Consider the following 12,134-nt stretch of genomic DNA (forward strand, 5'->3'; position numbering starts at 1 on the left):
GACATCTGGCGAATAAACGATTGAATAAAAGAAGCTTACTGCACTATGGTAGTCTTTAGAGAAAGAACATCTGGGTATCAGAGACCCCGGCACCTCGATCCAGGGAGCCTAGAACCTACGCTCAAGTGCACAGCCCACCCAGGTCCCGTCATTCTCCCCGCCGGCCTCTGGGGGCGCTGTGTGTCCGGCTCCCGCTGGCCGCCGCCGGAATTGGTCACGCCGGACGGAAGCTGGGGGGGACGGGGCCGGACGGAGCCTGGAAGGACCCCAGAGGAAAAGCGGAGTCTTTGTGGCTGTGCTGCCCCTCCCCTGGTCCCGGCGCGTCTGGAGGGGGCCCGGCCGGGGTGCTGCGAAGGCTCCGGGAGGTACGGAGCTGGGAGGCCACTGCGTCCGCGCCCCCTTAGGTGGCGGGCCTCTGTCTCCGATTCCCTCGGGGGGAAATCGGTGGCAGAAGCCCTCTGGCAGTCTCTCTTAGGGGTGTCCCTTAGTTGCGGGCCCCGCAGGCGGGAGGAAGGGTCTGTATCAGGGTTTTACTTGACAGGTCTCTGTTTGGGACATCTCTCGGGAACACATCTGTTCTCTAGGGCAGTCTTGGTCGGGGGTTCCTTCTTGGAGGCCTGTGTTTGGGATGCCTTCGACGAGATCTCTCCCTGGGACCTCTTCGGAGAAGGGGTTTCTGCGTCTGAGCCTCCTCATACTGCTTTGTCAGTCCAAGGGCAGCACATATTTTCCCCTTTCCAAAGCCTTTTCCCTTAGATTCTTCCACTCTTTTCTTTCCTGTCTGATGTTCAAGCCATTGACTTGACTGGGAATTAGAATTAGTTGCTGTCCAGGTAAATCATACAAGAAGGCAAAATACTCTCCTTAATTGCTCACTCGACCTACGAAGAGTGCCTTGATCCACCCAGAACAGCATTCCTGTTTATTTCTCCATGGAGTCATCGGAAACTGAGCCAGCGCTCCCTTCAGCAACTGGTCTTCCACATCCTGTGCACAGAAGGGAGCCTGGGCAGTGGCTCCTTTAAACGGGAGACTCTTCCCCCTTTATGGCAACATTTACCGACAGCCTGCCCTGAGCCAGTTACTGGCCCTGTACTGCTTATAACAAAGATGAATAAATTATAGCTCACTGTCCATTAGTGGACATAGACATATCATTCCAGTATACCCTGACCCTAGGAGGGGACAGACGTTACTCAACCCCTGAGGCCGTGTATTCTGTGCAGATCATGGGCTCTCGATTACGGGAGATCTGCCCTGTTTTCATCCCACCTCACCAAGTATGCTTCTGCTTTTCAAGGTTGAAGGCTAAGCATGGGGAAGAGCTGCAAGGTAGTCGTGTGTGGCCAGGCATCTGTGGGCAAAACTTCAATCCTGGAGCAGCTTCTGTATGGGAACCATGTAGTAGGTGAGTGTTGGGGGTGGGGGAATGGTGGAACAAGTTGAAGAATAAGTAGGATTTGATCACAACACGAAAAGGCTAAAAGCTGCTGGTAGTGGTTATTACACCCCGCAGAGTAAAATCTGAATAATGACCCCAACCCTAACATATTGAAATCCAAAGAGAGGAAACCCAATACTTGAGACAGGGAGGAAAAGTTCTCAAGTCACACTTTTGCTTAGCATAGGATAAGCATGAGGTTAATGTCTGTTTCCTGCCCCCCCCCACCAAGTCATCCAGTCCTGCTGGACTGTCCATCCCTGGCTCTCTCTCCTGGACCCCACATCCCCTTCTCTCTCGGGCTGGTTAAGCTCATTAGGATATACTCAGTCCCTCATATTTTCCATCTGCCTTCTCTCTACAAACAACTTTTCTCTTCATATTATCCCAGGTTCTGAGATGATTGAGACCCAGGAAGACATCTACGTGGGCTCCATTGAGACCGACCGGGGTGTGAGGGAGCAGGTGCGTTTCTATGACACCCGGGGGCTCCGAGATGGGGCTGAGCTGCCCCGGCACTGCTTCTCCTGCACTGACGGCTATGTCCTGGTCTACAGCACGGACAGCCGAGAGTCCTTTCAGCGTGTGGAGCTGCTCAAGAAGGAGATCGACAAATCCAAGGATAAGAAGGAGGTATGTACAGGGGTGGGGGACACTGGTGATGAGCAGGAGTGGACCCTGGGCTGGCTTTGGGGAGCCTGGCATGGCTCTGATTTTCACTCATATCCCAGGAGGTGGAGTGGGAGCCAGAGCGGGGATGGATGGAGGCCACAGGAGGCAGTCTTCCCCCTGGAGGCAGCCATGTGCTGAGGCAACTTGACCAGAGAGGCTTTCCTTTAGTTTCGGGGGTTCCTGACCTAACCCTAGAAGCCCCCACTAATCTTTCTTGAAGATGCTTCCTTGCTCTCAGCTGTGAAGGCCCTTCTGTTCCTGAATCCCCCTATAAGCTGTAGGAGTTTGGGGGATGCTCCCTTACCAGGTGTTTAGACAGACAGAGTGATTGCTTGTAATTGGGCAGGGTAGGAGATAGAGGGCTTGTAGGGGAACTCCTGGAGGGAGGGTAAATGAGGCCAGAATTTCAGTGGAGGAAGGAGAGGACAAAGCAACCATCTCCCTCTCTCTAGTCATTGTTTCTGATCTAGGAAGAGGTAAAACATTAGCCAGTGAGACTTTTGCTCGTCTTAGGACTCCTAGGTAGATGTCTGCCGTCACACCCACGCCTGAGGTCCACGGTACAACCCCAGGTCTCTACTCTATCCATCTTCCCAAGGTCACCATCGTGGTCCTGGGCAACAAGTGTGACCTGCAGGAGCAGCGGCGTGTCGACCCAGATGTGGCTCAGCACTGGGCCAAGTCCGAGAAGGTGAAGCTGTGGGAGGTGTCTGTGGCCGACCGCCGCTCCCTGCTGGAGCCCTTCGTCTACCTGGCCAGCAAGATGACCCAGCCCCAGAGCAAGTCTGCTTTTCCCCTCAGCCGCAAGAACAAGGGCAGCGGCTCCTTGGATGGCTGAAGAGCCGCCCTCCCTTCTCCACCCTCCCAGCCTCATTCCAGCTGCTGGGACTCTGGAAGATGTGTCCAGGGGTGGGGTTAGGCAAAGCTATCCTTCCCAGGCCAGGCAGCTGGGCTGTCCCAGGCTCAGGTCACTTTCGCTCCCTCTCAGCTCGGGGAAGGCAGATAATCTAGGCTAGTCCCCCCCCGCCCCCACAAGCCCCCTCCTGTCCAGCATTCATATCCCTGTGCTGCTGTGACCTGGGGCAGTTGTGGGTCAGTGTCCCCTACCACGTGCCCTGAGTGGGAAGCAGAGCTGCCATGCAGAAGTGCCCGGTCCAGGCTCTGGTTCCAGTTACGGGGTCCCCTCACCTGTGGGTTTCCTGCTAGGGACAGGCACACACACATGCGCACACACTCACACTTACGGCACCAGCCTGGACTCTGGAGAAAGGCGTGTGTGTGTGTGTAGATGTGTGCACGCGTGCATGCGTGTGCCTGCTGGAGTCCAGCTCTGACTGTCCTCTCCCTGGCTGGAAGAAGCCAGCTTCCGGGGAGGTGTAATTTTCTGCTTTCACTCTCCCCCACCCCCCCCCCACCCCAGTTGTTTTGCTTCCTCTTCCTGCTCAGGGAGCTCATGGCCCCTGTTGGCTGAGATGGGATGGAGTGATGGCTGGGCTTCACCAGCTGGCTTTGGAAGCCTGCAAGGACTTTCCCCTCTCTGGGTTTCAGTTTTCTCATCTGTAAGGTGATGGGAGTTGCTTAGATGATCTTCTGGATCCTCTCCAGCCCTCAGATTTTATCATGCCTGTGGCTTGGGGCTGGCTCTTACTGTGCCCTTGGCTTCTCTCTCTTCAAGGTGCTATGCCTCCTGGCCCTGGAGGCTGAGACACTGCTCCCCCCAACCACCAGGGGGCAGGAGTGCAGCGGCCATCCAGTGTCCAGTCCGCGGACCTCACACCGGTGGGGCCTGATCTTCACCCCTTCCTGTGGTTGTTTTCAGCTCAGAGCTGGACTTGTATTTATAAATTACTTGTGTTTTTCTGCCTGCTGCCATGGTGAAGATTGGACAAGGTGCTCCTCCAGCCCCTCCTTACCTCAGATGCCTGAACAGAACAAGGCAAACCAGTAGCAGCTTCTCAGGAGCTGACAGATCTGTTGGGACTTGGAAGGGTGGTTACACTTGTCACCCACAACTTCCCATGTCCACGTCATGCTCCTTGTGTGCACACCCAGCAGAGCTGAGACACAGGAGCCAGTGACCTCTAGTACATGCCCCTTCACCCCAAGATGGGAGAGGTGAGTAGGGCAGCCCGCCCAAGGCTGGGTGAGTTGAGGTAGGGCATATACAGGCTTGGGCTTGAATTCATTTATTGATGCATTGGACACAATAAAATCACAACTGTTATCAAAAAGTTTCCCTCCCCTCCCCCCTTCTTGTCCTCCCATTGGAAACATCTAAAAAAAAAAAAAAAAGAACAGATAACGGGTGGAGACTGGTAAAGTCCCATATTGTGGGGTGAAGGAGCAGAGCTGGGGGTGGGATGGAGGTTGTGACATTGACTTTGACAGCACGAAAATGGTTCTTGAGAGTATGTCATCCTGGATCCCAACGCTCAGCTTCACAGTGAGGGGGCTGGGTGCTGGCTGGAAGGAGGGGAAGCTGGATTTATTGTTAGGGACCAGTTTGGGGTGAGGAGCTAGAGGGAAAGGCTCTTTGGGAGCCTTGAGGTGGGAGGCGTTGTGTTTGCTGGGTCCGGAGTCTCAGACCCAGTGCTCCCACCACCCAGCTGGGGTTCATAAGGAACCGATGAAAGGCTGAGGAGAGAGCTTGTGTGGGGTTGATCACCTCTGTTAAAACTGGGCCCTGCCAGAAAATCACCCTCACCTACCCCTCTCCTAGCCACATCTTGTCAGAGCAGAGGAACCCCAAAAGCTTTCAGCCCCAGCCTCATCTTGACTTTGCCCCCCACTCGTCACTGCTCCCTTTCTCCTCCACAGTCTTCTTCCACTCCCCCAGGGTCACCTTGTCCAGATGGCCTTGAACCCTCTCCAGCTTGAGACCCTGTGTGTCACTTCCAGTAATTCCCTGGAGAATCCAGTGAAGAGACGGCCTCCCCCGCAGGCTTGTCCCCAGGCTCAAAGTTAAGATTCCTGGGGCCTCTGGCCATGGGGGTATAGGTCTTGAGTCTGGGAGACGAGAGCACCATGGGGCTGGGGCTAGGATTTTGCATAGATATTTGGGATTTCTCAGTTTGCTCCCCATTAATGAGGCTGGGCAATGCAGGGGAAGCCAGCACTAGTCTGAGAAGGCTGGGAAAAGGAGCGTGGGGACGGAAGGTCCTTGGGCCAGGAGGGTAGTAGTGGACTCCCTAATCCAAACTGAGTAAAGGGCAGGTACCCTTGAAACTAGCCCAGCTCTTCTCAGATTGGACAGGAAGCCCTCAGCTGTAAAAGGCAATCTCCTGGGGAATGGAGGAAACCAGCATCTCAGGAAGAGGAGGCAGGGACAGCAACTGCTGGAAAATGGGCCCTGGCTCCCCCAGGAAGCCTAGTAGGGGGTGAAGACGATGGGCCCTGTGGCAGGGCGGACGGCGCCTGCCGGGGTACGAAACAGAGCTGGGCCCAGGATGGGAGCTGGAAAGAGGGTGGTAGCTGCTGCAGGGGCAGGCCGCAGGGCTAGGGGCCCCGGCAGGGCACAGATGGCGGCAGCCGCGGCGGGGATTGGGCTGGGCAGGAAGCGAGCCGCCAGTGTCTTGGTGAGTTGCTTCTGCAAGGCCAGTTTTGACTGCAGAGAGGAGAGAGAGGAATGGACACAGTCTGACCCAGGAAAATCCCACCCCTCCCGGGGTGCCATCCTTGGGCTTTCTGCTGCAGGAAAGACGTGCCTTTTAGGGTTCCAAACCTAAGTCCTCCCTTCCCACCCCCAAACACTCATTCCAAAGGGCTTTCTCTACCACCTGTCTTCCTGCCCAGAGGAAGGAGGCTGTGGGGGGTGTGGGGGTGGGGGCAGAGACGGTCTCTAGGAGATGCACACCCAACCCTCGCTCATGACCCTGAGATTACTGTCTCGGCCCACCTCGCCGGAAATTCCTCAGGCAGATCCCAAGGTGGCCGGGAACCCCAGCCCAGCTCTCCCTCACCCCAGGCAGCCTTGGAGGGGGTGTGAGGGGGTGGCTTCCTTCCTGCCCCGCTCCCCCAGTCCCCAGCTTGCCCTTCTGGCCCACCCTCTCCCTGCAGGCCCCGGGGCCCAGCCCTGTTGCCTGAAGACAGATACCTTGAGGATACTCACAGCCAGCGCTGCATGTTTCTGCAGCTTGCTGTGCTGGCTGGACGGCTTGGGGGGCTTCCCAGCCAGGCGGTCTTTGTGCCTCCTGCTGCTCAGGTGCTAACGGACAGACAGACAGACTGGCAACAGGATGAGAAAGACCAAGAAACCCTCCCCCGCCCACTACCCAATCATCCTCAACAAGCTAACCCTCCACCCATGAGCCATATGTGGGACATACGTTTATGGAATGTCACCCTGGGAAGGGGAGGTGGGATTTGGCCTTTGCCCTCCAGGATCCCACTGTCCCTCCAGTCCTGAGCTCCTCTTCCTCCGCTGACTCCCTCCCTGCACCCAGCACCAGTCCCACCCCCTCAGCCCTGCTCCAGCCCTAGCCCCAGTCTTGGCCTCTCTTCTCCCACCTGCTTGAGTTGGGTCTCTGAATTGACCTGGAGCTGACACAGAGCACAGTGAAAAGGGGGGCTGGGCCCCTGTCGGCCCCCCTGTCCCCCTGCCACTCTCTTGGCCTTGTGTCCAGCTCCCCGGGGCACTGGGCGGCCTCGGCCCCTTCGGGGAGCACCTCGTTGACCTTCCACCATCCACCGGTGCTTGGCTCCTGAGGGAGGAGGGAAGACAGCCCATCAGCTCCAAAGAGGGGCTGCAAGGACCATGAGAAACCCTCCAAACTAGGTGGGTCTTGCTGCCCTGCCAAGCCTGCAGGCTGCTCCGCAAGTGCTCCCCTGCACCTCAGCCCCCCAAGAGTTCTCGTCCCCACCTCCGCAAGGTCCTCCCAGCTTCCGTAGTTTCCACCAGCCACCCCCCGACCCCCAGGCCTTCTTGCAGAGGAACTGCCTGGCTTCCCGTTGCTCTCATCTCCTGCCTTCTGTCTGGGTCTGACCTAAGGACAGATGGAGGAGGTGTTTCCGGCCTCCTCCCAGGGATCCTTCAGTTCGTGCTGCCCGAGACTTGTCTTCCCAATTCTCCCGCCCCACACATCAGCTGGAGGACCCAGAATGTCCACCCAATCACAGCTGAACACAACACCTGTGTCACCAAGCCCTTGAGCAAAATGCCCAGAAACTCCAGCCTGCCTGCTGCTGGGGAGGGCTGTCTGCCTGCCCCTCTCTTCCCCTAGACTCCAGCGCACTGACCTGTGTTATGAGCCTGAAGCTGGGAAGCAGAGTTCACGGTCACCTTGCACGTGGGGCAATAGAGGCGCCCCTTCTCGATCCTGCTCTCCCCACTCACACCGCTTCCCACAGCAGCTGCTGCTGGCTCAGGCCCTGGTGCCTCTCTCCCAGGCTCTGGGGAGCAGGGTAGGCAAGAGGAAGAAGAGGAAGAGGAAGAGGAGGCAGCATCCAAGAGGTCTGAATTGGCCGACTCTCTGGGTGTGGGGTCCGGAGTCAGTGGTGGCTGGAGTTGGGGGCCAGGAGGAGGGGCTTCAGGAACTGCTGGGGAGATGGAAGGCATCAGTTAAGAATCATCTTGAGACCATGATTTTAAGTAGTGATAAATTAAGGATGGCATGGCAGAGGGGAAGGGTCCCTGAGGTAGGAATGAGCAGCAGTGAAATCCAGACTCCACTCTCTCACTAACTCACTGGGCCAACTTGGACCTCTTTGGGGCTTAACTTCCCATTTGAAAATATAAATTTGGACAGAGGGGTCTCAGAAAGCCCTCTAACCTAGAGTTATTAGCTAACTATTAAATAAGTGGAAGTCACAAAAAAGGTGCACTGCGATATTCATAGAGCACTATTCATAATAGCTTAAAGCTGGAGACTATCCAGGACGCCCGAGTGGCTCACCTGGTTGAGCATCTGCCTTCAGCTCAGGTCATGATCTCAGGGTCCTGGGATCGAGCCCCGCATCCTGCTCCACACTTAGTGGGGAGTCTGCTTCTCCCTGTCCCTCTGCCCCTACCCCTTGCTCATGCTCTTTCTCTTTCTCTCAAATAAATAGAATCTTAAAAAAAAAAAAAAAAGACAAACTGGAAATTATCCAAATGTTCACAATAGGAGAGTGGATTAAAAAAAAAAAAAAGTCATATGGTCACATGAGAGGGCACTACACAGCTACACGCAACACTGAAGAGGCCAGGCATCAAACCTCCGTACTACAGGATTCACCAAAACCAGGGGCAACTGATCAATGGCATGAAAAGTCAAGATCACTTAGGGGAGGGATGGACATAGTTGACTAGTGTTGCTCCCAGACACGTCTGCCTGAAACCTCAGAATGTGATCTTATGTGGAACCAGTGTCTTCACAGATGTAAGTAGTTAAGATGAGATCATAGTGGACTGGGGTGGGCCCTAATCCAATGACTGGTGTCCTTATAAGAAGACCATTTGGAAATAAAATAGGATAAAAACAGAGAGGGAAACAAACTGCAAGAGACTCTTACAGCAACAGGGTTGCTGGGGGTGGGGAGTAACTAGGTGATGGCATTAAGCAGACGACCTGATATAATGAGCACTGGGTGCTCTATGCAAACGATGAATCACTAAGCTCTACCTAGAAATCAGTAATATGCAGTATGTTAACTAACTTGAATTTAAACAAAACAAGACCATGTGAAGACACAGAGACACAGGGAGAACGTGATGTGAAGACAGAGGCAGAGTGGCCAGCAACCACCAGAAGCTAGATGAGAAGCATGGGATGGATTCTCCATCTGAGGCCCCACGAAGGAACCAACTCTGTCGACACCTTGATTTCAAACTTCTCATCTCAGAACGGTGAGAAAATAAATGTCTGTTCTTTTCAGTCACCCACTGTGTGGTCATTCACTGTGGTAGTCCTGAGAAGCTAACACAACAAGGCAGTGACTGCGGGGGGTGGGGGGGCGGACAACTAGGAGGGCTTCAGGGTGCTGGTGCCATGTTTCTTGATCTCAGTATATTCAGACTAGGAAGGCTCACAACACTTGTGATGTATGCCTTTTTCTGTATGTATGGGCTACCCCAACCTTGGCAAAAATAATAACCAGAAATCTCCCAACCCCATACCAGAAACCAGAATTGGATTGGGGAGTGGGGAGGGGAAGGAGGAGAGTTCAGGACTGGGGGCGCCTGGGTGACTCAGTCATCAAGCGTCTGTCTTCAGCTCAGGTCATGATCCCAGGGTCCCAGGGATCGAATCCCGCATCAGGCTCACTGCTCAGCAGGAAGCCTGCTTCTCCCTCTCCCACTCCCCCTGCTTGTGATTCCTCTCTCTCGCTGTGTCTCTCTTTGTCAAATAAACAAGTAAGATCTTTAAAAAAAAAAAAAAAAAAAAGAGAGTTCAGAACTGACCTTTACTCTGTGGCTCTCCAGGGGATCCACTGGTTGGAGTCGGGGTTGGGGACACCAGCTCCCCATCCCGGGCCAGGGTTTGTGGCCTCTGCTTGCTCTTGGCAGCTTCAACAGCCTTGAGTTTTCTGGCGTGTTTGTGGCCTTTGTAATGTGCTTCAGCTTGGTTCTGGGGAGTGGAGGGCTTGGGGTCACCATTTATTTGCTGAGTCTGCATGCCCCCCTCCATGAGCTGGCACTGAGCAGGGGGCGGGTCAGAGGGGGCAGGGCCCCAGCTAGACAAGAGGGCAGTCCTTGTCATCATAGCATGCATGTGGCCCTGAGGTTTACAGAATTCCTTCTCATACCTGAGCCCCCACGCAAACAGCCTCTGGCTTCAAATTCTGCCTCAGCCACTCATTAGCTGTGCGTCTCTGGGCAAGTCGCCTCACCTCTCTGAGCCTCAGTTTGCTGACTCGTAAACTTTGTGACAATACTGACCTCACAGGGTTGTGGGAATTAAAAAGAACATGAAAGGCACCTGGGTGGCTCAGCAGGTTAAGCAGCTGACTCCTGATTTGGGCTCAGGTCATGAACTCAGGGTTGGGCTCCAGGCTCAGCCTAGAGTCTGCTTGAGGTCCTTCCTCCCTCTGCCCCTCCCCCTGCTCTCTCTCTCTCTCAAATAAATAAATAAAATCTTTTTTAAAAATGAAAAAAAATAAAAATAAGCAGCACACGAATGACAAGGGCCTAGTACATACAGCAGGTGCTCAACAGATGTTAGTTACCAAGTTCATAAATGCACAAATGGAGAAAATTGAGCAGTTCTCATACTTGGGGTATGTACACCCTGAACATTCATCCCTATGTTCATTTTTTTCCAGCAAATCATTTTTTAGCATTTGCTCTTTGCCAGGGGCCCAGCATGGAGAAGACATGGTCCCTCCCTCAGAGTGAAGTCTTTCTGTCGATCTCTTGCAAGACTCATATAACCCAAAAACCTGGAGGGAGCCCCTGAATCTGGCCTGTTGGTGTCCTTCCTCCTTCAACCAGGGGTCCCTGCTTATTGCTCCCAAGTGTAGGAAAGATGGGCCCCTATGGCCCCTCCCTAGACCCTTTCACCAGAGCAGATCTCCCAAGACCCAGAATCATCCAGACAGAAGGTAAATATTCCCTGGGAGGCCAGGATGAGGCTTCTCCACCATCTGGGGGTAGGCTGTAGTAAAAAGTATGTGGGCCTTGGGGTCAGCTAGGCCTGGGTTCAAATCCCAGCTCTGCTACTCACTAGCTGCGTGGCCTCAGGCAAGTCACTTAACCTCTCTGAGGTTGTTTCTTTACGTGGAAAGTGGGGATGATAATAGCACTTCTCTCCATCTCACGAAGTATCAGGAGAACTAATTAAGATGATGGGAATGGACATATTCAACACATCAATTCTCCTGTGCTTTAAGAGCTCAGCTCCAGACCAGGAACTGATAGGAGCTCTTGGGACCCAGAGCAGGAAAAGGCAGTCTTTTCTCTCGCAGAAGGATCCAGAACACAGGAGAGAAGCAAAGCGGAGGGAAATGGAGACTCCAGGGCCATTAGAGATAAGGCAGAGGAATTTGGAGAAAGGAGAGGACAGGATGGGTGAGGGGCTGGGAGCATGTCTTCTGGGACTTGTTCCGTCCCAGGGACGGAAACATGGATCCCTGTCCCTTTGCCAGAAAAGTCTCTGGCACCCCAGTGTCCAGGCCTCTCCCTGCCCAGTCCCCTCCCCAGCCTGTTTCCACTACTCCCTCTCACCGATGAGTTGAACCTCAGGTGACAGATGTTACAGGAAATGAAGAGCTTCTTCTTCAGAGGGGAGGGGACCCCAAACGTGTGGCTGATGACAGCTTTCTGGATCGGGTCCATCTGTGAAGAAGGTGGGAGGGCACAATGCTGGGGTCGGCTGTGAAGGGGAGGCGATACAAAATGCCAAAAACTAATGCCTATCGAGGAGGGCAGGCATCCAGACATAGGAAGAACTTTCCCATCCTTGTGGATAGGAGATACAAAAGAAACAGTCTCCTCCCTGGCTGACTTAATCTGTTCGCAGGGGCTTCAGCGTGAAGGGAGAGGGGAATGGCCAGGGAGAAACACTGCCATGTCCCAGTGATCACCTTGGCATCTCTTGCTGCCCCTCTGGTCTCTGGTTTGGTTTTTTTTTTTTTTTTTCCTTATTCACAAGAATCACAACTATTGGGACAGAGTTGGGGGCAGGGAGAAGCAGGGACAGGACAAAGAGTCTCTCTGTTGGAAATCCTCTTCCATAACCCAGCCTTGTGCCGGGCCTGTGGGCTGGGGGAGAGAAGGCTTATCTTTTCAGCTCTGCCACTGTCACAGGGCCTGAGTGGGGGAGTGAGGGCATGGCCAGAGCGGGGGCGGGGGCGGGAAGGGGCAGGTGGCAGCATGTGGAGACCAGACGGTTCCCTGAGCTGTAGGATTATTATTATTTTTTTTTTGTATATTAATTTGTGTAGTTTTCTTTCCCCCCTCTTCCTTATTTTAACTTTTTTTTTCCTTCTATAAATCCAAGCCATTGTGTTCTTTTCTCAGGGGCTGCTTTTTGGACCAAAAGCAGTTGTCTAGGCTTGCTTATCAAGAGGAACTTTCCACACCTTCCTGAGAGAAGAGAACAGAGGC

The 12,134-nt window shown here is 54.1% G+C and overlaps 2 protein-coding genes across 12 annotated transcripts in view; one reads left to right on the forward strand and one right to left on the reverse strand.

Moving 5' to 3' along the window:
* The first annotated feature begins 218 nt into the window (after window positions 1-218).
* On the forward strand, window positions 219-4,344 carry NKIRAS2 (NFKB inhibitor interacting Ras like 2). The gene is made up of 4 exons (XM_082706172.1): window positions 219-365; window positions 1,301-1,408; window positions 1,833-2,074; window positions 2,712-4,344. Exons 2-4 carry the CDS (start codon window positions 1,315-1,317, stop codon window positions 2,949-2,951), a joined length of 576 nt encoding a protein of 191 aa, XP_082562298.1. The 5' UTR covers window positions 219-365; window positions 1,301-1,314; the 3' UTR covers window positions 2,952-4,344.
* ZNF385C (zinc finger protein 385C) overlaps window positions 4,286-12,134 on the reverse strand; it is a 51,858-nt gene continuing 44,009 nt past the window's right edge. For 3 of the 11 annotated variants that reach the window (XM_082706136.1, XM_082706133.1, XM_082706134.1), the window contains exons 4-9: window positions 11,253-11,363; window positions 9,492-9,657; window positions 7,349-7,648; window positions 6,620-6,813; window positions 6,207-6,317; window positions 4,286-5,717 (exon numbers count right to left, since the gene is read on the reverse strand). In XM_082706136.1, coding sequence (XP_082562262.1) covers window positions 5,481-5,717; window positions 6,207-6,317; window positions 6,620-6,813; window positions 7,349-7,648; window positions 9,492-9,657; window positions 11,253-11,363 — 1,119 coding nt within the window. In that variant the 3' untranslated portion in view covers window positions 4,286-5,480. Of the gene's footprint in view, window positions 5,718-6,206; window positions 6,318-6,619; window positions 6,814-7,348; window positions 7,649-9,491; window positions 9,658-11,252; window positions 11,401-12,134 lie in introns of all 11 variants that reach the window. The other 8 variants (XM_082706137.1, XM_082706135.1, XM_082706131.1 and 5 more) reach the window with 6 other exon arrangements.

This window comes from Mustela nivalis, assembly GCF_964662115.1.
Source record: "Mustela nivalis genome assembly, chromosome: 17".
Classification (NCBI taxonomy): Eukaryota; Metazoa; Chordata; class Mammalia; order Carnivora; family Mustelidae; genus Mustela; species Mustela nivalis.

What these genes read in the sequence shown, in the direction of transcription:
- NKIRAS2 (XM_082706172.1), top strand. Translation starts at nt 1,315, where the DNA reads ATGGGGAAGAGCTGCAAGGTAGTCGTGTGTGGCCAGGCATCTGTGGGC. An exon ending in GTATGGGAACCATGTAGTAG is followed by an intron (nt 1,409 to 1,832) that starts GTGAGTGTTGGG and finishes ATATTATCCCAG; the next exon opens with GTTCTGAGATGATTGAGACC. An exon ending in AATCCAAGGATAAGAAGGAG is followed by an intron (nt 2,075 to 2,711) that starts GTATGTACAGGG and finishes CATCTTCCCAAG; the next exon opens with GTCACCATCGTGGTCCTGGG.